General features: G+C 43.5%; 1 protein-coding gene across 4 annotated transcripts in view; it reads left to right on the forward strand.

The window, feature by feature from the left end:
- IL1RAPL2 (interleukin 1 receptor accessory protein like 2) overlaps positions 1–27,448 on the forward strand; it is a 684,727-nt gene that overhangs the window by 650,739 nt on the left and 6,540 nt on the right. For all 4 annotated transcript variants that reach the window (XM_060250072.1, XM_060250071.1, XM_060250070.1 and 1 more), the window contains 4 exons: positions 1,264–1,393; positions 6,613–6,758; positions 13,373–13,516; positions 16,878–17,048. In XM_060250072.1, coding sequence (XP_060106055.1) covers positions 1,264–1,393; positions 6,613–6,758; positions 13,373–13,516; positions 16,878–17,048 — 591 coding nt within the window. The remainder of the gene's footprint in view (positions 1–1,263; positions 1,394–6,612; positions 6,759–13,372; positions 13,517–16,877; positions 17,049–27,448) is intronic.

The raw sequence follows: 27,448 nt of genomic DNA on the forward strand, positions 1-27,448 counted from the left end.
AAGCAACATAACTTGGAGATTAGGTAGAGGAGCATCCAGGGAAGGTCCCTTTTGACTTTGGTGTCTCTATCTTGTATAAGATCAATACTTATACACTCCTGAACCTGCACCTTATAAAATGACCACCTGACAGGCAGTTATTTTGACAAGCACAGGTTCAGAAGGTTCAGAATTGTATAGAACAGATCTTGTGGAAGCTAGAAGCACCAAACACACAGAGGTCTCCAGCTGATTCTTCCCTACACGCCCTCAACGACTGGTTATCATTTCCCTAGAAAGCACTCTACTGGGGTCACCTTCTTTGGGGGATTGTAACTTGGACCCCATAAATCCAATCCTCAACAAAATTGGAGGGCAGGTAGAGGAGAGTCAGCTCAGGATCCGCTGCAAGTGTGGGGTCTCTAGCACATGGGGGAGGGGTTGTAAAAGGTCACAAACCTCACAAACCAAACTGGTTCATTTGGCTGCTAAAAGTTCGTGACAGTTTGTGGTTTGTGAAGCAGGCATGCCACAAAACATAAACCGAACCACATTTTCTTGATTCATGCCCTTCCCTACTGTGAAGAGCCCACAACTTAGAGGGCAAACTCAGGTTCTAGATTCATAAAGGCCCATTGCAGTTCCTAGATGTTTCCATCAGGAAGCTCTCATCTTAACAAAGTTGGGAGAGGCATCTTCCCAGACTAGAGCCACTGCCAGTCAGAGGTGGCTTGTGAAGCAGGCATGCCACAAAACATAAACCGAACCACATTTTCTTGATTTGTGCCCTTCCCTACTGTGGAGGGCCCACAACTTAGAGGGCAAACTCAGGTTCTAGATTCATAAAGGCCCATTGCAGTTCCTAGATGTTTCCATCAGGAAGCTCTCATCTTAACAAAGTTGGGAGAGGCATCTTCCCAGACTAGAGCCACTGCCAGTCAGAGGTGGCAGAGCAGGACCAGTTGCTTTACTAGTTCTATGGCACATTTATAAGCTCTGAAAAAACAGCTACCCAAAGGAAACTGTTTTTTCACTGGATCCATCTGAGACAACTCTTCAGCACCAAGGACTCTCTGTGTGATAACCAGAAAACACGGAGACAATGTTTCTAGCTCCAACCTCCTGATGGCACTTGGGGTGGGGTTTTTTGGCCACTGTGTGACACAGAGTGTTGGACTGGATGGGCCATTGGCCTGATCCAACATGGCTTCTCTTATGTTCTTACATTATGCCCTTATCCTGACTATCGTCTGTCTAATTTACCTTTTTTGTATTCCTTCTCAGGTCAGCCTCTCAATGTTGCCTGCAAAGCATTTTTTGGGTTTAGCGGAGAGTCGGGTCCCATGATCTACTGGACACGAGGAGAGAGATTTATTGAAGAACTTGAAAATCACATTAAAGAAGGGGAAATCAGGTATTATGAGGGGACTCTTTTTTTTCCCCTCTCCCACTCCCTCTTTATTTTTCCTCCTCTCCCACTCCCTCTTTATTTTTCCCTCTCTTCCACTGTAAAAACAGAAAAACCTGTGAGCTTAGCAGCTTGTTTATGTTGAGCAGACAATTATCTCCTTTTCTGTAAGCTGATGGTGGTGTGCTACGGACACCAGATGGGACATTTCCTCTGTGTTTCTGAAGCAACTGTGAAGATGTCTCCAGAGTCCTTCAGTTACTACCAGTTACTACCAGTGCCTCTCCAAATGGGACTTGTTTAGCATTTAGACTTAAAGATAATGCCAGCCTTTTCCCAGGTCGCTTGGGGAACTGTCTTGATTTCCCACTATCGATGCAATCCAAAAGATGGATGGCCCCTTGCAAGAGAAATGTACATTCAGTCATCTCTGTTATTCAGCCATCATATTCACCAACCGTGTACCCAGCACTGGCCAACTTGTTTTGCCCGTCTATTAATTCTGTTTGGCTTGACATTTAAGTGGTATCTAACGGTACCCTGTGGGGCAAGTGATGAATGCTTCTTGTTTTTCTGAGACAATTATGCTCTCCGTGCTGTCTCAGCATGGTCATCTCCTATTCTTTTCACCCATGGCAAAGGAGCTTTTTGGGTGGTGGGGGGCAAAGGCAGTTTAGTAGGAGGCATAGGGAGGCATGAAGTTACCAGTGAGAGGAAAGACGCTGTCATGTCTTCTTTGCTCTGCTCTCTCTCCCTTCTCAGTTTCTCCCAGGCCATGCTCAATTGAGAGGAACTGGCCATCATAACCCTCTGATGGGAGCCTGTCTTTTTACTGAGTGGTTGTAGGTGGCAGGCAGGAAGTAAGAAGAATTCCTCACGCAGCCACACATGTGGGAGAGGAGAAACGTTCTCTTTTATAGTAGGTGCCAGGATCAATTTCTTTATTCCCAGCGATGACTGAGTTCCTACATTTTTGGACTTCTCTAAGATGACAATTCATTTGCTGTCTATTGAAGAAACTGCAGCTAATAAGGGAGTGGTGAAATTTTAACCCAGCCCAGCCCCAGCCTAACCTCTTTCCACAATGTGCACTAGCCTTGGAGCCAACCAGCACCCTCTAATTGCCATCCTCTAGTCCCCCCCCCCCCCCATACCTCTATGATGGGCTCACAGGAATGGCTGCAGTGAGAAAGGCAATGGAGCTTTGCAAGGAGGAGGGAAAGCCAACAGGAGAGGGGAAGGTCAAGGAAGTGCAAGGGGAGGAAGCAGATTCTTCCTCTTGTCTTCAATAGCAGTTTATGGAAGGAGGAAGTGAACACACCAAAAAGGTAGAGAGTAGAGGTGTGCAGCAGCAAAAGGATCTGAATACACTGGAGTACAAAAAAAAAATATTCCAAATTTCTGGGGTTCTAAATAACAGCATGGTTTTTGGATAAAGTTCCCCCTCCCTCCAGGATTCTAATATTTTCCAGCTCCATTATTCCCTGTGGGGAATCTTTCTAGGGGACTACAGGAGGTGTTTTTAAAAATACTGACACCCAATTTCAGCAGAACTCCTGGCACCTGTCCTTTAAATAGAGCCAAATTTAAAGTCGATTGGACCAATTCTATAGATTCCTGAAGAAGATGATCCCAGTCATCTCCCATTATTTCTGGGAAAATATAAAAAGAATTCTCCCCCCCCACCCAGAAATTCATTGCAAATTATAAAGCCCAACCAATGTAAAATATAAGGATCTGATCTGACCTTATGCAAAACCTGAGGATTTGAACTATGCAACATCTAAGAATCTGGAACTGCAGATTGTGAGAATCTTGACCTATGCAAAATGCAAAAATATGTATAATGTGAGAATGAACAACAACAAAAAACCCTTTGCAACTCCCAACACAAACCAACTCTGGCAAAGAATGAACTTTTTAAAACACAACAAAATGTTTGAAATTGACAGAATCGTACCTAACTTAGCCTGGCAAAGCAATACCAAACCCTGGGAGTCACAGAAACATGAGACGGGAAGGAAAAAGTTCTAGGAGACGCCACTATTCCCAGTTAAATACAAATATTTCTGGGATTCTTCAGGTCACTTTAAACACACCCACGCACCCCAATTAGGTTATATATGAGTGCCCATCCCAGTGCCGGAATAAACCCTGTGGAGGTCCCTAGGCAGTCAAAATCTTGGGGGGCTCCTTGCAAATTTATCTCAGAGTCAGAGCACCTGCCCTGCCACCCATGACCCCTGCTGCAGGCCCCTTCTCAAAAGCCCCTATGACAAAGCTGCAGGGGAGAGGCAGAGAGAGAGGCAAACTTGGCAACAACACCAGCTGCATCAGGCAAACTGGGCAAAGAGCAGCTCAGTTGCTGGCTGCATGTGCAGGCTCCAATGGCTGCAAGCAGGGTGAAAACTGAGGGGGAAAGCCAGCCTGGGGCCCCTAAAGGCATGGGGGCCCATAGGCCAGTGTCTACTTGGCCTAATGGTTAATCCGGCCCTGGCCCATCCCCAGTAGAGAGAACTCAAGGAGGACAGACTGCTTCCCTTCAGCTGCATCAAAAGTTCATGAGAGGCTAGCACAGCTGGACTGAAGCGTCAGACCAAGATGGCTACCCACCTGGATCTGACATAAGGGAACATTTATGGGGCTTTCCTCTGCTGACTGTGAGCCTCTCTGAGAGGAGCCCCAGAAGTGAAGCTCAGGCTTTGTGCTGCTGCTTTTCTTTTCCTATAACTGGATTGTTCTTTGTGATTGTTGTTTTCCCTATGGTCAGAGTAACAGGAACACAAACACTTGCTTTGGTAGAAGGACTGAGGCAATCAGGCAGACCCTTTACTGGGCACAATAAGGTCCCCATCTGAATTTCCATCTTCCAGTAAGGTGCCAAAGAGGTTTGAGAGACCTTCCCAATGGGGTGGAGTCCAGCTGATCCACTACCAAAGAGAGTGTGAGATTGGCAGAAGGGGAAGGCAGGTTTGAAAAATTCCTTGGCAGGTGGGTTTTTAAGAGCTGTAATAAAAACATTGTGTAAATCGAATGGGTCCTCTTAAAGAAGAAATAATAGCTTTTAAGTCTGCCTGGAGGGCTGTGAATCGTGTCTGATTGGGAAAGGAACCTGCAGAGAATTTCAATGCTGTGGCTGTGCCACAGAGGAGGAAAATTTTCAAATTTTAATTTTGCTGTATATAAATCATATCAATTGTTATTTTTCTCCTTCCTTGGTTGAGCCTGTAAAACAGGGTACAAATCTCTCAAGGCTTGCCTAGAAAACTCTATTAAATTGTCTGTCTCCTCACAGCATACACATGCCATATTTCTTGTTTCATACTTTTAAGATAAGAAAAATGTGATTAGTTCCATGAAGGATGTAAGTGGAGACACTTTAATTTAAACCCTAATTTTTCTACTCCCCGATCAATTTACTTCTCTGTACCCTCATCCTCATGAATTAATTAGGGGGTGCTGAAATCTTTGATAGCATTATGGGGAACAGTAAAGCAAGAAGCCAGTCCAGATATAGATTACCTGTTAGCCACACAGAAACTGCAAAGCCACCATCAAAATCTTTATGGTGATTTTTTAAAATGGGTATTCCAAATTCTGCATCATGAAAACTAACTTTCTGCAATTAGAATAAATTGTGCAAAGAACACATTCTGTGCCCTAAGTCACTTATGTGAAACAAATATCAGAATGATTAAGGGATTTCTGTAACAGAAAGAGTTGAAATGTTGTTTACATGTGATCCGGGACACCCTCCTGAAAATGGAATGCCCAAACCTCTTTGTGGTTACGGAGACTGGCATCCAGAGAACCTCAAGGGGCAAATATTGGGAGTGATGATGGAAAGTGCCATCAGATCACCTTAGAGTTTTCAAGGCAAGAGACATTCAGAGGTGCTTTGCCATTGTCTGCCTCTGTGCAGCAACCCTGGACTTTCTTGGTGGTCTCCCATCCAAATACAAATTAGGGCCTCCCCTGCTTAGCTTCTAAGATCTGATGAGATTGGACTGATCTGGGCCATCTAGATCAGGTCACCATTCAAGAATTATAAATTACTTAGCTTACCTGGAGGGGGGGGGTGCTATTTAAGATTTTCTGCTTTATGCACCAAAACATCTTCAGCCATTACTGTTCAAAAGCAGTTTGTAGTAGGGCAAGTTGGAAGGAGATATGGTGTTCCAAGGAAACATTTAGAACCCCAGTGGGTGTGTCTGATTTGTTGTGCATACCTGAAAGTAGCTCTTTGGGTGTAAGCCCATGTCCTCTTACGACCAAGCGATTTCTTGAAATGGCCTAAAAACCTGCCGGGACAGATGAAGTGATTAATTTACAGCTGCACTTTTTTGGGATTCCATTTTAATAGCATCTTTGTGTTAGGTTCCCCTGGAGCTCCACTCTACATGCCAGTGGTAAGAAACATGGGGAGTTTGTGTGAAGTACTGTGTTTAAAATGGATTTAGCACCTGCTGATTCTTGTTCTTCAGCTTGTTTTTGAATGCTACCACAGGCAGAAACTTTACACGATTTGATATTCTGAAGACTTCTACCATGTGTTTGGTTCTATATTCAGGGCTTTTTTTGTAGGAAAAGCCCAGCAGGAACTTATTTGCATATTAGGCCATGCCCCACTGACATCACCATTGTTTCGCACGGGGCTTTTTTTGGTAGAAAAAGCCCAGCAGGAACTCATTTGCACATTAAGCCATACCCCCTGACACCAAGCCAGCAGGAACTGCGTTCCTGTGCGTTCCTGCTCAAAAAAAAAAAAAAAGCCCTGCCTATATCCAACATATATTCAGCATTCTTTATGAATGCATGCAGGGGTCCAAAATATTTTGCAGATTAGAGTGGATATTTATTCGTTACAGTTGGATTCTAAGCAGGGCTATGTCTCGTGTCCTTCAATGGTGCATAATTTCAGAAAACTACCCATAGGGTTGTAGATGTGGTCTACTTATCTTCTATTATGGAGCCTAAGATGGGCTATCATGATGTTCCTAGAAGGTCTCCATGCACTGATCAGACCTACCCTTGCTTAGCTTCATGTCTCTCAGCCATTCCAGTGGATGTTATGGAAGGAGACATCCATTTGCCCACTCACATTTTACTAGTCTGTGAGACTATTTTTGCCATACTTCATACAGAAATCCACATGCAGTGGATGTTGCATGGTTTCCCTTCTGTCCTGTGCCTAACAAACCTCTGGACATTATTCTTTCTTTCAGGCTTCTCAAAGAGCATCTAGGAGAAAAAATAGTGGAGTTAACTTTAATCTTTGATGTTGTGAAGGAGCCAGACCTGGCCAATTATACATGCCATGTAGAAAACAGAAACGGACGGAAACACGCAAGCATAATCCTGCGTAAAAAAGGTACTTCCTTTTTTCACTCCTCTGTCTGTCTGTTTGTCCATGCATATTTGTTGGAGACTGCACTGCAGCATGGGATTTGTAATGTTTCTAATATAGACCCACCGAATCCAATATGGCACCTTTGAATGTTCAAGCATTTTTTAAAATATGCTGAGAAGTGCCAAACTTTGATGACAGCATTATTGGAGTTTGCAAAGGGACCTAAAAAATGCCAACATTCTCAGGTCATGTCAGGGTCTACTGGCCCCTGTCTGCCTGCAGTCCTTTTCTCCAGACAAAGGAGTTTTTTAATTCCTCCTGGCTGTTTCCATTATTTGCTTGTGATTCATTGTGCTCGGTACTAAGTAAACACACAAACACAGTCCTTGTTCCCTGAGGCTTTCAGTCATAACAAGACAAATGATTGGATCATGGCGTTCATATTCTGCACCCCATGGTGGGCTTCCTTCTCAACATGTTTCACAGGCATTTGCTTTCTTTAGGGAGGAAAAAACCCCCCAAAAGCCTCGTCCGATCAATTTCTAAAAATGATTTTCGGTGTAGTCTCCACTTCAGTGTTGCCTGAACATGCTTCTAAGTCAGGGTCATGCTGAGCTGCTACTTCTCCTCTTGCCATCTGCCTCACAGCAGTTTCCTTCGATAAACAGTAAAAGAATTGCTTAGGAGACAGTCTCCATTAGAAGAATTTAGAAACAGTTTTCGGGGCTAACTACAAGCTATGTTCAGAGGCATGAAACCAAGGCCAGGTGCCGTTTTTTCAAAACAAAAAAAACGGCTTTGGGGGAAGGGAATTTCGAGTGGGGAAATGGGGAGTAATCCCCCCACCCACTTTTCCTCTCTTTAAAATCACCCCGCAGCCTGACTTTCATATGAGCATTTTGCCCTAACAAATACGTAGTTGTCTTCATAAGGATTTTTTCTCTCCCTCTAATAATATCTTTAAAAAATCCGAGTATAAACAGAACATCTTTGAGGGAGAACTTGTCTTTCAACTCAAGAGTACAGACTGATTTGCTTCTGCGGCTCCTGACAAGTTACACTTTGCAGATTAAAAGGAAATAAGACATCAGTGTCAGCTCTGCACTTGTGTTTGAGGATGTCGGTTTCATGCAAGACAGGACTGAAACGTATTTTGGGACTTGATATTCCGAGCAGGGATGTATCTCTTGCATTCTAATCATTTGCTGTTTGGTTTGGTGCTTATTGCGCACTCTGAAACGCCAAGACCATTACAGGGTTTCAAATAACACATTGCCGACGGAAAGCACTGGTGGCTTCATTGAAATCTGTACATGCGAGGCATCCCTCTTCCCTCCACAGATGCAGTTTGTGATGCCCTTGCCAAAAATGTTGCAGTAACAATCAAAACCACAACAGATAGAATTCATGTGTCCTGGTTTAGATTGCAGAGAGAGCAATCCCTTCTTTTCAATCCCGTTTCTTGATCAGTTTTCTTAGCAGTCCTTACCCCCTCATATAGACTCCTAACTATAGGCACTCCTAACCAGTGTTCCCTCTAAACTGGTGTTTAGTCTCCAGCTCACACATTGTTTGCCTGAGCTCAGGAAGGATGGCCGCAGAGCAAACTAATTTATGCAGTAGCCAAATCACTCGCTCACAACTTTAATGCCAATAGCTCACGAAATAGAATTTTTGCTCATAAGACTCCACAGCTTAGAGGGAGCATTGCAAACCATGGGATGCCCATAGTCAACAGTTAACAATGGCAGGCCCCACACTTTGGTGGGGGGAAAGGCTCATGCCTGCTTGAAGGAGGGGGGGAAAGAACAGCAGGCTCCTGCTTTCACTTGCACCTGCCTTGTCTGGGGCTCAAGCAGATGACTTCTGGAAGCTGTAATGGCTCTCCCTTTGGCTGGCTCTAGTGACAGGTGCGATGTGTAGCAGTGATTCCGGGCCCCCATCCTGGACTTTCCCCCAGGGCCCCAGAATCTCTAGACCACTCTGTTCTGCCCTTAAGCTTGGTGAGGTTTGTTTAGAGTCCCCTCACCAATTAGTTCTCTCCCACACATTCTCCTCTGCCTTGCAACTGCCGTTATGATATTTTGTTAATTTATTTAGGTCTTTGTGTCCCATTATTTTCCCCAGTGGCAACTTAGAGGAGCTTCTAACATAATTCTGCCCTCCTCCATTTTATCCTCACAGCAGCCCTTGAGTTGGGGAAAAGTGCCTGTCCAAAAGTCACCCACTTGGTGAGCTTCTGTGGCAGAGTGGGGATTTGTATCTGGGTCTTTTGGATCCCAGTCCAGCACTCTGAACATTACCCTGTGCTGCCTTTCCCCTCTTCGGAGTCTTCTTTTCCAGCCCATTCTCTGCTTTGCACCCTTCATTTAATTCTCTTGCCTTTCTGTAAACAAGTGGCGGTTTGATGAAAACAAAGAGATTCCCCTTAGAGACATTTCTAAGAGGGGCAGCTCCCAAATCAGATTGCCACAGACTGAGGCCCTTCACCCCCAGATATTTTACCTTCAGCCAACTTCCAGCTTCTCTCTCTCTCTCCTCTCTCTCCCCTGCACATTTACCTGCTCCACTCATCTGGGCAAAGTGACTTTCTCCAAGTTCTCCTTCAACAACTGCTCTGTCAGGAGTCCATCCTCCACAGGAAACTTCTATAGCCGTTAAAGAACAACATCATTCCTTTATCAAGATATTAACTCCCATCATGTGCCAGTGTAGGCAAAGCCATAGCGACAGACTCATTTGCAGCAATCTCACAGCAAGGCATTTGCTTTGGTCTGTCCGTGGAGAACTCTTTCCACACTGACTTGTCAGCTGAGATACTCCCAAGCATCTGCCATCGAGCCCCTATATTATAAGGGATTTGGGGACATTTTTTGAGGCATATACTCAGTTCAAAAGAGGTATTGCAGTTCCACCCATGGCCCCATTTGAATGCACCTAAAACATACCAATCATGTACCTGCCTGTTGTGCTGAAAGATTAACAATTAGTTGTTTTGACTGATTTGGCTTGTGTTCTGCTCATCAAACACAATCAAGAAACCCATTGTTCAGGTCAGTTTTGGATGTCTCCATTTTCATGATTATGACTGGGTTGGTGCATGATTAGACATTTATTTTATTTATTCAATTTATATCCTGCCCTTCCCACTGAAGCAGGCCCAAAAAGCCTTTTTTGTCCCTGCCACCCACCCATCTCTAGTTAAAGGATCACATCGATATGAAAGGTGATGTGAAAGATCTCTGCCTGATACCCTGGAGAGTCACTGCCAAAGGAAGCAATACTGATCTTGATAGACTAAGGATCTGATTCACTATAAGGCAGCTACATATGTACTTACAAAGCTGAACGTCTTCCCAGCTGTTCATCCCTCTGGTTGGTCTTCTTCTATTCAAGATCCAATATTTGAAAGGAGCTCAGTTGAAAGGAAGATTTAGGGAAGGGGAGAAGTGTTGCAACAGGAGAAGCCATGTAAGAGAAAGCTCAGGACATGTAGCTTTCAAATTATGCCCCCACCTGTACTTTACATGTCAGTACAGTAGATCTGTGTTTGAAGATCTAAGTCTGATGCCATCAGAGCAAGTCTGGACCTGAGATTTGGTGATCCAGGTGACACCAGTTGAACCTTCTCGCCTTGATGGCACCAGAATTATCTCGGTGGGCCTTGATGCTTGGTGTAAATCAGCCACTGATACCCCCAGAATTACGTGGAACAAAAAAATAAACATTAGACTAGAGCAATGACCATGCTAAAAAAACAAATCCATCGTTATTGACCGAAGACTGTTAATACAACACCCTATACATCTCTTTGTTCAGTTATTCTCTGATGGTTGTGATAGGGGGAGGGACGGTGGCTCAGTGGTAGAGCATCTGCTTGGGAAGCAGAAGGCCCCAGGTCAATCCCTGGCATCTCCAAAAAAGGGTCCAGGCAAATAGGTGTGAAAAACCTCAGCTTGAGTCCCTGGAGAGCCGCTGCCAGTCTGAGAAGACAATACTGACTTTGATGGACCAAGTGTCTGATTCAGTATAAGGCAGCTTCATATGTTCATATGTACCTTGGTAGGCAATAAGTGAGTGGGTCAAATGTAAATAACAGCTGCCTAAAGAGGCTGCAAGATAAAAAGGTGACTCCTGAACCTGTACAGCTGCCTTTCCATATAAACTCCAAGTCAAATATTGACTTGTCGCATCCTCTAACTTTCTGGAAGCTTTGTGCTCCCTCCGTCTATTCTTTTATATCACCAGAGTTTTTATGCCTCTTCTAATGCTTATTTATCGTGGCAATAAATATCAGCAGTGACACAGGGTGTAAATTAACACATCTTCTCCGGAGTCTCTCTCATTGGAGTAGATTGGCTTCTTGCGATTTTTAATGGGTGGATGAGCCGGAAAGCAAGGCTAAGAGCTTCAGGTTCCTGTGCTTGTATTTGAAATGGCAGCTCAGTCTGCTAATGCCTGCCTCCCAGTGTTGCTGAGTTATGGTTACAATGAAACGTATTGACTTTTGGCGTTTGAAACTAGACTGGACTGGGAAGGCTTTGTTTCACAAACATTTTCACTGCACTGAAAAACTACCCCCCTCCCAGCCGCCCATTATTTATTTATTTTTAGCAATTTTTAGGGATATGGAAAACAGTAGAGTAGAGAAGTGTTTGTAAAAGGGAAGGCGCATGTCATGACAATGGTCTGTCCTTCAGTGCCAGTGAAGACACTGTAGTGCAGTGTGGAAAAACAGCAGCACAGGACTAAACAAACACTGGAATACACATCCAAATGCAGACTTGCTTGGCTATGGGGATACATGCCTCTGGGTGCATTTGGCCACCAGTATTCCCTCTAAGCTGAGTTAGTGTGAGCTGGCTCAGTTTCTTAGCCTCCAACTCACAAATTTTTGTCTTAGCTCAGGAAAAATGGCTGCAGAGCAAACTAGAAGAAGATGACGACAACATTGGATTTATATTCCGCCCTCTACTCAGAGTCTCAGAGCGGCTCACAATCTGCTTTATCTCCTTCCCCCATAACAGACACCCTGTGAGGTGGATGGGGCTGAGAGGGCTCTCACAGCAGCTGCCCTTTCAAAGACAACTTCTGCAAGAACTATGGCTAACCCAAGGCCATTCCAGCAGCTGCAAGTGGAAAAGTGGGGAATCAAACCCGGTTCTCCCAGATAAGAGTTTGCAGACTTAACCACTACACCAAACTAGCTCTGCATAAACTAATTTATGCAGTAGCCCACAAAGTAGATTTTTTGCTCACAAGCCTCCACAGCTTAGAGGAAGTATTGTTGGCCACATGTCTCATTGTCCTTGTGTTCAAATGTGCATTCTGGTGTGTGTGTTCTGCTACAACAAGAGCTTGATTGGGACTTCAGGGGAGGCAATGTAACTTTGCCCTTCCTGACATCATCACATAGCTAGATCTGATTATGATATTCACTCTATGATCCCTTGCCTGGGATCACATTGTGAAGCGCAAAGAACCCCTGGTAAATAAAACTGAATGGTGATAAAGAAACAGCTGGAGCACATTATTGCAATGAAGAAGTCTGGAAAACAGTACAAGGAAGGTATACTCTGGATGGCTTGAAAGTCTATATGAACAGCTTAAGCCTGTCAAATGTTTGCAATTGCCTGTTTTCATGGTATCCTATTACAGTCTCTGCCATACACCAAGAGCAGACCTTTACCAATTAATACCTTCTGTGTGTCAGACTGAGACAGTAAGGGAGCAGAGAGAGAGATGTTCTTGGTGGTTGCCCTCCAATTAATTGGGCTCACCTGCTACAGACTCCTGAGTGTCTACACCTGAGTACCTTGTGAAAGTGTTGGCAGGCAACTCTTGCAGGGCTTAGGAAAGGGTGCGAAAACTTCAGTTTGATTTAAATATTCCTGTTCTCCAGTCGATTATCCTGCCCCAACCTTGAGCAATGGGGTAGGTTTGTCAATTAAAAATTTTTCCTTCTTTCTTGGATTGGAGCAATGATGAAACACACACTTGTGTGAGTGCAAAAGAATAAGCAACAGCCTTCCTGTGACCTCCACTCCAGTCTAGCACGGGAATTTGTAACTTCTATAGAGCCAGTGCAATGCAGTGCTACAGTGCTGATTAGGAAACCCTGGAGTCAAATCTGCACTCAATCATAAGACTCACTTGGGGGAAGAGGGGTCTTTGAACCCTTCTTGAGCTGCTTTCTAGGAGAATGGGATAAAACTATTGCAACGAAACAGGACAAGTCTGTATTGCAGATTTCAGTTGGTTTAACAGTTACCCCCTCTCTCCTTCTTGTGCAGCAGGGCTGAAGGTTTCCATAAAAGAAACTTGCCAAATCCCTTGCAATGCCATAAGATATGGAAATGAAACTGGATTTTTTTTAAAAAAAATTGATATAAATTGGTAATGCAGATGTTGTTCTAAGAATTCTGTCATTATTCACAGTGAGGATGAAGAAAGCAGGACATTCTGGCATCTTATGGTGTCTCTCCTCCCCTTGTTCTTCTATTCAAACTTTGCTGTCACTAGTCTTGATTTCTAAGCAAATGTTTAGTGACCTACTGTTACAGCAGCAACAGCTATATGTTCAGATGTGACCCTTGTATTTTCCAACCCTTCTATATTTTCTTGTTTTAATCCAGATCTGATCTCCAGAATCGAACTCGCTGGTGGCCTGGGGGCTGTCCTTCTCTTGCTAGTGTTGCTTGTGACAATCTATAAATGCTACAACATAGAACTGATGCTGTGTTACAGACAGACATTTGGAGGTGATGAAGCAGTGGACGGTAAGAAGAAAGTTAAAGGTTTTTGGAAAATGCAGTGTCCAAAATATTAAAGAATAACTGCCTCTGACCGAAGGCAAAAATGCTGAAAAGGGAATAGATATCAAATGTACCGACTTTGCAACACCCTTATTCAAAATAACCAATCAGTGCAACAAAAAAACCCCCCATACACACCAGAAATTCTAACAGGGCTTGTTTGAGAGATCATCCCAGTGGATTCTTTCAAAATATCTCAATCTACTTCCTGGAGATCTGAATGAAACTCCATATTTGGGGGGGGGGGATATTCTTGAAGACAAATCCTCAGGGGTTTTTTGTTTGTGTCATTTGTATTCCTGTTCTATATCTCATCAAGAAAAGTCAACCCTCTCCTGTGCCTTGTAGCCCCTCTACAGTTGCCTCTCCCCAGCCACTGGTGGGGGATGGAGGATAGAGGTATCAGTTCCAGGTCTGGAAATTCCTGGACATATGTGGATGGAGCCTAGGGAGGACAGGGACCTTAGTGGATACGATGCCATAGAGTCCACCCTCCAAGGCATCAGTTTTCACCAAGGGAACTGATCTCTGTAGTCTGGAGTTGAGCTATAATTCTGTGAGATCTCCAGGCCCCACCTAGAGGCTGGTATCCCTAAGCAGATATACTCTTATCTTACTGGATATATACAGTGTTAGATTTGTCACTTTCAGCAGAAACAAGGGAATCTCTCCTGGGATGCCTTCCATTTTTCAAATAAGGATTTAAACAGAAACCATACAAAATAGATGCCCAAATTACAAGCTGAGCCAAATCTGCTCATAAGTACCTTATCTCCCTGAAGACAAAAGTATGGAATGATATTGAAGAACCTATTCTTCACCTCTCCTTTCCTGAAAAGACAAACATACCAAATTCCCCCATACCACGTCAGACCACTGGTTTACCTAGCTCAATAGATTCAGGAATAGGAAAGTCTTTTTCAAAACCTGCTGCTCAAGACCCATTAATGAAAGATGCCAAGGACTGAACTGAGGACCTTCTACATGCAAAGCATGGGCTCTTCTGACCTTGCCAGGTAGGGCTCAAAATGTACCCCATGCTAAGATTCTGCCCTTATAGCAGAAAGGTGAGCAAGGTTGCTGCAGTGTAAGTGGCATTTAATTGGTAAAGGTAGTCCCCTGTGCAAGCACCAAGTCATTACTGACCTATGGGGTGATGTCACATCATGGAATTTTCTTGGCAGACTTTTTACAGGGTGGTTTGCCATTGCCTTTCCTGGTCATCTACACTTTACCCCCAGCAAGTGGTGTACTCATTTTACCAACCTTGGAAGGATGGAAGGCTGAGTCAACCTTGAGCCAGCCACCTGAACCCAGCTTCTGCCAGGATCGAACTCAGGTCATGAGCAGAGCTTGGACTGCAGTACTGCAGCTTACCACTCTGCACCACAGGGCTCTGTATTTAATTGGTAGCTAGTGGCAAAAGGGTTAACTTAGACTTGAGAGATGGATGCAGTAAACCAAAGTTGGGTACAAACAGTTAAACCCTAAGTGAAGTACAGTTGAAGGTCCCATAGCCATGTCCAAACTAAAAAATATATATATGAAAAAAAGAAAAAACAAGTAATATGAGTGATGATGCTCTGATTGAGTGCATTTAGCTTTGGAATGCAGCACCTGTCAAATGTGGTACCAATTAGGTGATGAGAAAGGATATCATCTGTGGCCAGTCGCCATGTGCAGTTGCCATCATCCAGTTGCTGTGCAGCACTGTATTGCTCTCAGGAAACATCACGAAGCAGAAGCTTTTGGAGAGTTAAAAAGCTGATTTCCTTCTGCTAACTGAACTGTGCAGTGACCCAGCTTTGTACCATCTATCATATCTCCTTGCTCGAGTATTGAAATATGCCATCGTCTTCCAGAGCCAGTAACAGCTCCCTGGAACACCTTGTTTTCTTCAACAAGAAGAAAATCAATTCTCTAGCTGAGGAAATAAATGCCCGTGTCTTGACTGACTCTCCTCTATAAGTCACCACCACATCTGTTTGATGAAAATTAGGGAAATTACCATATTTGAAGAACATAAATGAACAGACCAGGATTTGATTGGCTATTTAGTCTCCCTTTGGAGAAGAGGATTGATTATTTTAAACTCACTTTCAATGATTTTTCTCCACCAGTTGTTGTTGCTCATTGATAAGTGGTGCTTCATAAGCATTCTATACTTTTGTCCTCACTACATTAAGCATTTGATTTTTCATTTTCTGTAAATAATGGAAGCTTGCAAATACCAGGAAAGCAACCTATCATAGTCTTGTTTCTCCCCCCCACCACCACCCAATAAATTCACATTCGAGGAAAAGACATAAAATAGTGTCAAGGCATTTAATGTGTTATAAATGCATTAAATATATGTATAATGTAATAATGCATTAATATGGGCCATGTAATAATTTGTTTATACAGTTTAATGTGCTTTGTGAGAGCCAAAGGATGGCCTCCTCATGGCCATAATTTAAAGCCATTTAAAATGCAGCAGCGGGGCACTCTTGTTCCCCCTCCACCCCACATACATGCATGCATTTTCAAGTGCCAAGACAGGCAGTAGGGATTACAAGCTTGTAGCAAGTATGTACCACTCTGCCATAATAGGTAAGGGAGACCATTGTGTGTATTAAGTGCTGTCAAGTTGCTTACAGTTTATGAAGACCTGTGAATTAATGTCTTCCAAAATGTCCTACCATTAACAGCCTAGCTCAGGTCTTGCATGCCAAGGGCCATGACTTTCTTGATGGAATCAATCCATCTCATGGTGGGTCTTCCTTTTCCTGGCATTATTGTCTTTTCCAGTGACTCTTGTCTTCTGATAGTGTGACAAGTGTGATGCCCTCAATGTAGTCATTTTGGCTTCTAGGTTGAGTTCAGGGAGACTATGACAACAGCTCAAAAAGGGAGATGTAAATTCTTTCAAGAAGCAAGAGGGGACTTGTGAGCTGCTTCAGTTAAAGTTATAATGCAGGATATAAGTCTAGTAAAAATGTATATATGATTGATCTTCTGTATGGTATGTACTGAAGCTCTCCACAAAACAAAACAATGCCCAGAAGTAGGGCATGAAGCCTTCCAATGTCCACATATTGATCAGGTCTTTTGCATAATACATGCAGAGATGCTGTGCAGAAGATGTGATCAACATCTGGATTCAAAAGCAAGGCCAGCAATTCTTCTTACTTTTTGACATGCTGATTTGCACCACATTTTACCCTTCTGCATAGGACTGTTGTTCTGTTGCAACAGATTATCATAACTGCTCTTCTAGAAGATATCAAAACAAAGCTTAGGTTTTGTTTTTATTTGTTTTTAATGCTTGTGGCTTCATCTGCAGACAACAAAGAATATGACGCTTATCTTTCGTATACCAAAGTGGATCCAGATGCATTAGATTGTGACAACAGTGAAGAGGACCAGTTTGCTCTTGAAATCTTGCCAGATGTGTTGGAGAAACATTATGGATACAAACTCTTCATTCCAGACAGGGACCTGATCCCTACTGGAAGTAAGTATCAATCTATCCACTTTTCATCTGGTGCTTCTGAGAAGGTACAGCCTGCTTTTGAAGTTTTCATTTCCTTTCTGATTCCAGGGAGGAATGACCAACAAGCTCTACAGAAAGGCACTGACCAAAACTGTAAACAAAAACTAGAATGCTGAATTTTGTGAGAACTTGCTGGGAGAGGGGGGATGAATCCAGATGGGACAGCCTTGTTGTCATTGAGATGGTGTGAAAATGTGTATTTCTTTAGCCCTTTTCAGATGTTACATCCATGTATACTGTGCGCCTGGCAGCAGTGCATAGATTCTTCTAATAGGACCAGTCTCCATGTTGTCCGAACAGAGGCAGCACGTGTCTTTTCCCAGCATGTACAGTTCTGGTATAGACAAAGCAAGCACTGGATTTTCCAAAGTTCTGGTTCACTCATAACTGAAGCTATGTACCCATGGAAACAATGTGTGTAGCTCCTGTTCAGACCATATGGTGACCACATATGTTAGAAGCATTGTGGGTAGCACCAGAGCTTTTTTTTTTTTAGCAGGAACACACAGGAATGCAGTTTTGACTGGCTTGATGTCAGGGGGTGTGGCCTAATATGCAAATTAGTTCCTGCTAGGCTTTTTTTACCCAAGTTGCATGATTGCCAGACTCATGCTACACTTGGACATAACAGCTAAGTCTTTTTTTTTTTTTTAAAGAGTATTTCACATTATAGCTCCTATACTTTGTCTGGTTTATTCCACTGTAATTTCCTTCCAGCCAGATGAACCCTACAATGCTCTTCCCTTCCTCTGACTCCCTTCTATCAAGTCTTAGCAGAAGGAAGCCAGAGGATCCACCCCATTATATTTTCCATAGTTGTATGACAATTGGGAGATAAATCAATAAATAAGGCCCAGTGTACGGTTGAGAGGAATCTCACATCCTGTGAAGTCATGTGTCCTCTCCCAAATCCCTTCTTCCCTTTGCTCTTGAGGTAGAACTGTGTGGACTTCAACATGAGCAGGCTTCCCTCTTAACTTGCATTTAGCACCAGAGTTTGATGTGGCTTCACTAAATTTTATGAGGGGCTGTGGTGAGTGCTGATGTGGGTGTAATGCTACCTAATGGATAGGGTAGGAAATGACGGAGTTGGAGGAATGAAATGCACAGATCCTTAGCATTCTCCTGATCTCCATAGGAGGAGACTGAGACTATTAGATGTGCCTTGGGCTTAAGAGAGAAAATATAATATGATGAAGAATTACTTGCACAGATCCCTAATATATATTCATTAGCATTTCAGAGTAACTCGACAACTTAGCGGCTCTGTTTTCTGTGCCACTCTTCCCTGAATTTTTACTGGATTATCTTATTTTCATGACATTTGCACTCTCCCAGGATTAAATTAACCTCTGATAAAGATGTTCTTTTACCTTCAGACCATTGCAATCCAATGACCAAAAGTGCAGAAAACAATTTATCCTTTTCTACAGGTTCAAATGCACCAATTTCAGGAATGAAGGGAACAAATAATTTCATGTTATTTCACCATTCAAAAACACACTGTTGTATATATAATTATCAAAGAATAGAGCACAATTGACTTCAAAAAAACCCACAAAACTCATTGTTTGTTAAAATTTGAGTGGCGGGCTCACAGACTGTGGTTCCGTTTGTGGTCTGCCAAATGATTTTAACTAGCTGTAAGTGTAAAGTGTAGATTTCACTTGTCAGAAACAAAACAAGATGGCTGCCAGATGTTATCTGTATGTCATTGTTATTTTATCAACACGTGGCACCAGAATGCTGTGATTGGCACTCCAGACATGTTATGGGGAGGGGGGGGGTTAAGTCACATTTGGAAGCAAGGATATGTATTAAGGCTATGGCAAAGGGGGGATTAACCCTTTCCCACCTCATTCTTTATAGAGCCAGTTAAGTGCGCAGACTCTAATCTGGGAGTACCAGGCTTGATTCCCCCCTTCTCCACATGTAGCCAGCTGGGTAATCTTGAGGAAGTCACAGGTATTTCAGAGCTATTCTCTCAACAGTAGTTCTCTCAGAGCTCTCTCAGCCCTACCTACCTCACAGGGTGTCTGTTGTGGCAAGAGGAAGGGAAGGAGATTGTAAACCACTGTGAGACTCTGAGTGAAGGGTCGGGTATAAATCCACTCTCCTCTTCTTCTTCTGCTTCTTCTCCTTCTCCTTCTTACGCAGTTCGAAATGCCTCTGCTTTGACAGCTGTAAACCTGATCAAGAAAAAAAACAGTGAGGAATTTGTGACATGGAAGAAAGAGTTAACTGCCTCCTTCCCTTAATTCCCCTCTAAAATTGTGCCTCCCGTCAATTGATTTTAAAAGCCAGATCATATATGTAGAGTTCCATTCATGGAACTCCAGCATCACATGCCTGTTCTGAGAAGGCAAAGAGCACTGCCATTGTGACTCTGCAGAGGAGCTTTCAGAAGTTCATTTGTTCCTCAGCACACCTCCTCTTCCCCTGCCAGAATCAATGACCTCAATTCCAGAACATTCGCATCACAACTGTGAAGCTTTTACTGTGAATCAATGTAAGCCTTTGTTATAGGCTCCTGAGGAGGTTGTACTCCTGCCTCATGACTAATGTCTGGAGAACATAGTTGAAAGGTTCTCAGGAATTACTTTTATGCAGAGTCACATTATTGGTTTATTTATTCATTTTTACGTATTTAGAAAACTTTTATCCTATCTTTCTCCCTGTGGAGACTCCACTAGGCCAAGATGGCCAGTCCTGTCATGGATGTTCAAGCTGATATAGCAGAATGCTGGAAATACAGAAAACTGGCCCACCCCTGTTGTTAAAGATGGTCTTAAGTCTTACACAAGAACACAGATCCTGGAATTAATGGCAAGCTTGCCTTTAATCTTCCTACTTGATGTCTCACTGGACTATTACAGACACTTAACGCATTTAAGCTATAACTGTGTGGCAGACGAAGCTGTGAGGAGAACAAATTCTGCATTTCATGTACAGCTGCTGTTCTCCGGGCTTAGTTTAAAGTCTTAAAAGGAAAGAGTGGAATCAGTCTTTAAGTTACAAAAAAATATTGATGAGGAGAACAAATGGTTTAAATGAATCAGCTTCTTACCAGGTGCCTTGGTAGACAGGATGGCGTTTTCTTTTTTTGTCCACCTGTCATTCCGACTCTCCAGCAAACACTCATCACCATCATTTCAGAGAGTCATTATCCATCGTCAGAAATGTACACATTACCTGAGGTTGTCAATTCTCATTGCTGAGCATTCACTATGATACTCTTTCTTCCCTCACCACAAAAAAATTCAATGTTTTGAAAAGGGTCTGATTCTTTTGCCCAGAATGAAAGGAAATGCTTAATCACCAACTAATTATGACAATGCAAAATGTGCATTTGAAATGAGGTGGGTTTTTTTAAAATTCCCTAGGTTTGCAGTTAAAAAGTTGCTGAAAATCTTGCAAGACACTGAAACTTCCTTGCAAAATGGATGCCCCTGTCATGCAAACAGATTGACTATGTGTCTTCTAGCTAACTAGAACTTCCACATTCTTAGGTAGTGTACCTCTGAACAACTCATACTGAAAACAAAAGGTGGCTGTGTCATAGGTTGGGTGCAGCCGTAAGCAAAGTCTGAGTACAGTCCAGGGTCAAGCCAAAAGTTCCAATGAAAGCCGAGTTGAAAAGCCAAGTCAGAGAGCAGAAAGTGAGGCTGTCTAGAGCCAGGAGTCAGGAAACTGAAGAGTCCGTGCAAGAGTGTAAGAGCCAAGGTGGACATGTCATGCCAAAATGACTTGTTGCTTCCACAGAGTGCCCAGCCCCAAGCAGGGGCTAAATGAGCCACCAGTGGTGCTTCAATTAACAGCGGGAAAGTTCCTGCTAATACACGGGGCTTAACGACCACCTTCCCCTTAGGTGGGCATCCTTCCGCCAGGCTGCTAAGTCGTGGCATAGCCGCTTGCTTAATCGTGCTACTTGTGGGGGTGAGTCAGGCAGGCTCCCTGCTTGCAGTTGTGCCTCCTCCTCCTCTGCTGCTGCTGGGTCAGGTGCAGGGACTGCTGGCAGCAAGCTGTCAACCTCAGGAGTACTAGAGGGGCCGGTTATAGGCTCAGAAGCAGTAGTGGGGCCGGCTACAGACTCAGGTGTCAGCTTGTCCTCATCATCCATGGCAGGCTGGCTGTTGCCTTCAAGCCCTGTTTGTGAGCTTTCTGGTGGTGTCAGGCTGGCCAGCATAGAAACAGGATGCTGGACTAGATAGGTCTGACCCAGCAAGACAGCTATTATATTCTTAATACCATTGACAGTGAGTGTTTAGGGCACTCCTGAAGAAGAATCCAGTCAGATGAACTTATACCTACACACTTGCTTTCTGCTACACATTTTGCTACTCCAAGATTCCTACCTGAGTACACTACAGGCAAATTGTCACAAGGCTCTGGAGAAGGGCTTCAATACATACTGTGAATTGGCATCTTAAGGAGGCTCAGAAGTCAGGTTTTCTTTTGGTTGCTTGTTTCTCATGAATGTTTAATAGTATTGTTACTATTGATGATGTAAATCATAAGAACCTAAGAGAAGCCATGTTGGATCAGGCCAATGGCTCATCCAGTCCAACACTCTGTGTCACACAGTGGCCAAAAAAACCCAGGCACCATCAGGAGGTCCATCAGTGGGACCAGGATGCTAATTCTCCCACTGTGACCCCCAAGCACCAAGAATACAGAACATCATTTGCCCCAGACAGAGAGTTCCAACAATACGCTGTGGCTAATAGCCACTGATGGACCTCTGCTCCATGTGTTTATCCAATCCCCTCTCGAAGCTGTCTGTGCTAGCAGCTGCCACCACTTCCTGTGGCAGTGAATTCTATGTGTTAATCACCCTTTGGGTGAAGAAGTAAACAGATGGACAGGCAACGGAGGTAAATTTAAGGGCACCTCGCTCATAGGTTCATTGTGAGCTGAGTCTAAACTCCGCTTCCATGGGTGTCATGATATCATTGCAGTCAGCCACTCCTTCCCTTCCCACCTAACCGCACGGATAAGGAAATCTCTCAAGACATCTCTCAGGAAGACCTAGATTACTTGTGAGCATCTGGGATGCTGAAATAAGCATTGCCAGCACCTTGGCATTGGAAACTGGGCAGCTTTCATATTTGTGGCTGAAGAAGATACAGACACACATCTATGTGTGCATGTGAGGCTCATCTGAATCCATACTGAATTAGTCTTTCCATGAGGATGTGGGCCCATATTCCCCCCCTGAGTTTCCAGCTGTTGCACAGAACTAGAGCTGATGATGACATCCTGGACATTCCTAGGCAAACTTCAGGAACTTTGATACATCATCTAGTTTTTTAAAAATCGCACACTGGGATTTATATTGGATGATTACACTAACCTTTTATTTAAATCAGAAACAACAAAGACTTGACCACTCAGATGATGACACAGAAAAAGGCAGATGCAACAGCACTTTCTTCAGGCTACCTGTTTTGAAAGCATCATGGCACATGCTGTGTTCAAAAAGGCATTGCCCTCTTGCTTACCTGTGACTTGATTCTTTTCTTGGAGAAGAAAGGTCAGGCTTGTCAGATTATAGCTTTAGGTCTGGCCTCATGAGCCAGCAAAGACTTTCTCCTGCTGCTTTCTTATAGCTTGTGGGTTTGGCCTGGGCAACAAGAGACCAAGGCGTCCATTCCACCTGGTCCCCCTGGGTAAGAATGTATGGCATTAAGAAGAGCAGCAATGCGGATATGCTGTCAGTTTCAGTTGCAGTACAAAAGGATTGCACAGCCTTAGGAAATGGCACACCAGGAGAAACTTTAACACCTAGGCTGTCTCAGTACTTGGTCATATCTTTTCTGCTTGTATGGATTAGTCTATTGGGGGAAACAGCCTGGGTTTCTTGTTTTCCCATATAGCTGTGGTCACAGAGCAGAGAATCTTGCCATGTCAGATAATCAGGCCTTGAATTCATCAGGAGCTCACAGGAGCACAGCTCCTGAACCTTTCTGAGGGTCCCCCCCTCTTCCTCCAAACCTACCTATGTTCTCCATTGAATAGTAGGTGCAGCTGCATAAAAATCCCTGGATGAGCTCCACCACCTATTTTTCTACAAAATGACCCCTGTAGATAATAATGTGATATCCTTAACGCAGAGGATGGCCAACTGGCAGCCTGTAGACAGAATCTCCTTTATTAAATTTAAGCTGAAACATATTCAGAAGTTTGCCAACAGTTTTATTTGTGGACAAAGTATAAGAGTTCAGGGCCAACCACTTTTTATTACAAATTGGCCCAGTTCAAGTATAAAGCAAGTTGGATGAGTTTAATTCTTTCATCAGAAAGAGAGTGCAAGGGAAGGAAACTGAACTCCCCTCTCTCTTTGCTACAACACATGCATCTTCCAGCATCTTGTCTAGTTGGGGGGAAAGGGACATAATTTGTTTGTGAACAGTGAATGCAGCATAACTGAACAAATGTGGTTGCCTCTTTTGTGTGTGGTTAGCTCTCATTAGGAAAAAAAAATTGGCCTCAAAAGAGCTGATTTCAAAAGATGCAAGAGCTATTCTACCCTTCAATGTGGGAACTTCTTTCTTTGGGGTTTTGTATATTTTTCATATTCCAATGATTCTCATGTGCAAAGCACTTTCTGCTAGATGGTACTAAACTTCTTATAGTCCTCCTAAACACCTGCAAAAGGGATCAGTTCATACATCAACATACATTTCAGGCCCCTGGACCAGTTGTTGTCCAATACTGACTCTGGCTCTCTCCAGTTTTATAACATGCCTCCAGATTGTGGCTTCCTTGCTTTGAATCTTCCCTATATTTTTAATCTATTCTGCAAGGTGAAATAATGCAAATTGAATCTTTTCCCCTTGTGGATTGAGCCACTCTTGTGTACAGCTCCACACAGTGTCCAGTTTGCCACATTACATGCTTTAAGAGGGGAAACAAAAAAGCTTTCAAAAGTTTGTTGAAAATGAGGGTCATTTGCGAGACCTGCTCTGCAGGGACAAATCAATCCCACCCTGCCAATTTGCATTGAACTCAATATGCTGTGCATTTTTGGCATAGCAGTGCCTGTACAGCCACACTAACCTGGTGGCTGTGGTTGTTTGACTCCACCCTTGGGGAAAGAATTACACGTTCCAAGAAATGCACAGCTGCCACCATAAATGATACTCCCATTTCACCTTTTGCTTCTCTGTGAAATGTAGCAAAGTGTATTATGTGCCTTGAGGCCAGGGCATTTTGGGTTTCCACCCTCCCCATCCCCCCTAAAAAACTGGCTGCTTCTCACCCTTTGCTTTTAGCAGCTAACAATAAAAATGATTCAGATAATTTTATTACTGTATAATAATCTGTTATTAAATGTAATCCTACTCATTTTCTACTCACAGAGACTGACCTTTCCTTGCTTTCCTCTTCCCCCCAGCAATCAGCAACCTTTTATAATTAAAAGAGCCCAACTGCATCAAATTCAGAGCAAGAGATCGCTAAACAGCCAGTATAAGGGAGCCTATCTGCATAACTGAAAATATATGACTTAACATTACAAATAATCGACATGTGTATTAGTAATACAAAATATTTTCCCCACTCATTCACTGGGTATTTTGACTCCTGTATTGGGGCATTACCAGTGGTGGGATTCAGCAGGTTCGCACCAGTTCTATGGAACCGTTACCTAATGTGCCATCAGTTCTATAGAACCGTTTGTTGGTCGGGCGCCTGCTGGTAACCGCCGCCTCCCCCTTCACCGCTGAGCAGCAGGAGGAGGAGGAAGGGGTCGCCTTTGCTTTCTGCGCCCCGATGAAGGTGAGGCTGGAGGAAACGGCGGGCTCCATAGGGCAGCGAGACCAGGCTACTCATTCAGTAGTTCATGGAGAGCAACATCTACGATTGCCATCAACCAAAAGAGCCATATTTATTTCCATCCCTGGCAGGAGGACTGCACTTTAAGGAGGATTGCAGCTTACCTGTTCCACTGGTGGCTATTTCAAAGTGAGAACCAGCTATCAGCCACAAGCCCCATTAGGCAAAGTCTTTGGTCTACTTTCCTGAAACATGGGCCAGGTCCTGCACTGGGGAACAGTACTCAGAAAACCATGCCAAAGAGCCACATGTGGCTTCCAATCCATTAAGTGAAAAACACTGATCCAACTGTAACGATATACAACTGGAATCTTTGTGGCAGGGTGCAGCTTTTAAAGAGCTCTTCTACACAATTCTTCAGAGCGCTCCCTAACCTGCAGTGCTGGCATAGTTTAGTGGCTCAGCCACAAACCACAAAGCTCCAGGTTCATATCTCACCTATAAATGAATTTAGTGGGTGGTCTTATGCAGTGGTGGGATTCAAATAAATTAACAACAGTTTAGTTGTCTTTACCTCTTTTACTGTTCTTATTGCAGTATTTAATGCGTGAATTATTAAACTACCTTTCAGTATATCTTTTGGTATAGTTAAAATAGTCATTAGGACATAGAACCTGTTGTTAATTTATTTGAATCCCACCACTGGGCATTACTCACACAAGTTCTCACAATAAATGGACAGAGGAGCACCCTGAACAACAGGTTTAGTGCCCTGTCATTAATCTGTACATGGTTTGCACTTAGATTACTGGCAAATGTTAACTGCTTTCACTTGTGTCTCCAAGAAGCACTTTAGTCCCAGAAAGACTTCATCAGTCATTCCCCTCATAGACTGGTTATTCTAGTATCCCACCTACTCCTCCAATATGTAAATTAGGATAGCTATTATCTGTGCAGGAGCCCCGTGGCACAGAGTGGTAAGCTACAGTACTGCAGTCCAAGCTCTGCTCACACCCTGAGTTTGATCCCGGCAGAAGCTGGGTTCAGGTAGCTGACTCAAGGTTGACTCAGCCTTCCATCCTTCCGAGGTCAGTAAAATGAGTTCCCAGCTTGCTGGGGGTAAAGAGCAGATCGCTGGGGAAGGCAGTGGCAAACCATCCTGTAACAAAAAGTCTGCCAAGAAAACATTATGATGTGACATAACCCCTTGAGTTGGTAATGACTGGGAGCTTGCACAGGGGACTACTTTACCATTATCTGTGCATGTCTTAAAATTTCCACTTGTCTACAGAGTTCTTTGGAAATACTGCCAAATGCCAGTCTTGTTCAGAAAGCTCATGAAAGCCTGTTCATACCTTCTCCATGCATACATTGAAGGCACCAGGAGGAGGATCATGGTGACAAGTCCCATCCCCCACCACCATGCACAGAGGAAAGCATGCACAGGGCCCTGTCAATATACAACATTCATTGATATGTTGTATATACATTGATATACAACCACTTGGCTGAGTCCATTCAGTCAGAGAGCCTATGTTTTGCAGTTTCCATTTGCGCAGACATTTTTGTATAAAGGGTTCTTTGCTCACTTTCTGAATGTGAGGCAATCAGAGGCATAGACCACAAGCTCAACATGGAATGTGGTAGTTAAGATTCTTGTGATAATTTCCCACTCCACAGACTGTTCACTTTGGGGCTTGGCCCATTAGACCTAAACTATACTCTTTGACCCACCTGGGCTTGCTAGCTCCAAAGCAAACCTAACTGCACTTGTCCGTTATTATAGGACACATCAGTGGGCATTGTTTTTTGTGAGTGTCCCCCTTCCACAACTTCTCTAGTGACTCCAATAGAGGAGCCTGTTCTACTGAATTGATGTTATGTGCACTGAAGCATAAGAACATAAGGAAGTACTTCTTCACCCAAAGGGTGATTAACATGTGGAATTCACTGCCACAGGAGGTGGTGGCGGCCACAAGTATAGCCACCTTCAAGAAGGGTTTAGATAAATATATGGAGCACAGGTCCATCAGTGGCTATTAGCCACAGTGTATGTGTGTATATAAAATTTTTTGCCACTGTGCGACACAGAGTGTTGGACTTGATGGGCCGTTGGCCTGATCCAACATGGCTTCTCTTATGTTCTTATGTTCTTAAGAGGATCCAGACAAATGGTCCATGTAGTCAAGCATACTATGTCACACAGTGGCCAACAAACAAGGACCTATCCATCTGCAAGAACCCACTGGATCCCATTGTGGGAACATCTTCCCTCTTGATATCTTGATGTCCATGACTGTACCAATTTCTAATTCAGTAAAAGCAGACAGAATGCTGTAAAAGTCTTCAGATCTTCAGAAATTTAGAAGTAAAGAGCACTTTAGGAATAATGAGAGCTTCTACTCAGAAGTGAATCCTGTTTTATTCAGTGAGACTTACTCTCAGGAAAGTACTCTTAGGATTGCAGCCAGAGGCAATAATTATGGCCCATTGAACTTTACCAGTATCACAGATGAAGAAAATCAGAGTCTTGGCTTTTGAGGGGGGATTTTATCAAGATGTATAATGAAAATTCATGTCTGTGA

This window comes from Heteronotia binoei, chromosome 11 (genome assembly GCF_032191835.1).
Source record: "Heteronotia binoei isolate CCM8104 ecotype False Entrance Well chromosome 11, APGP_CSIRO_Hbin_v1, whole genome shotgun sequence".
Classification (NCBI taxonomy): Eukaryota; Metazoa; Chordata; class Lepidosauria; order Squamata; family Gekkonidae; genus Heteronotia; species Heteronotia binoei.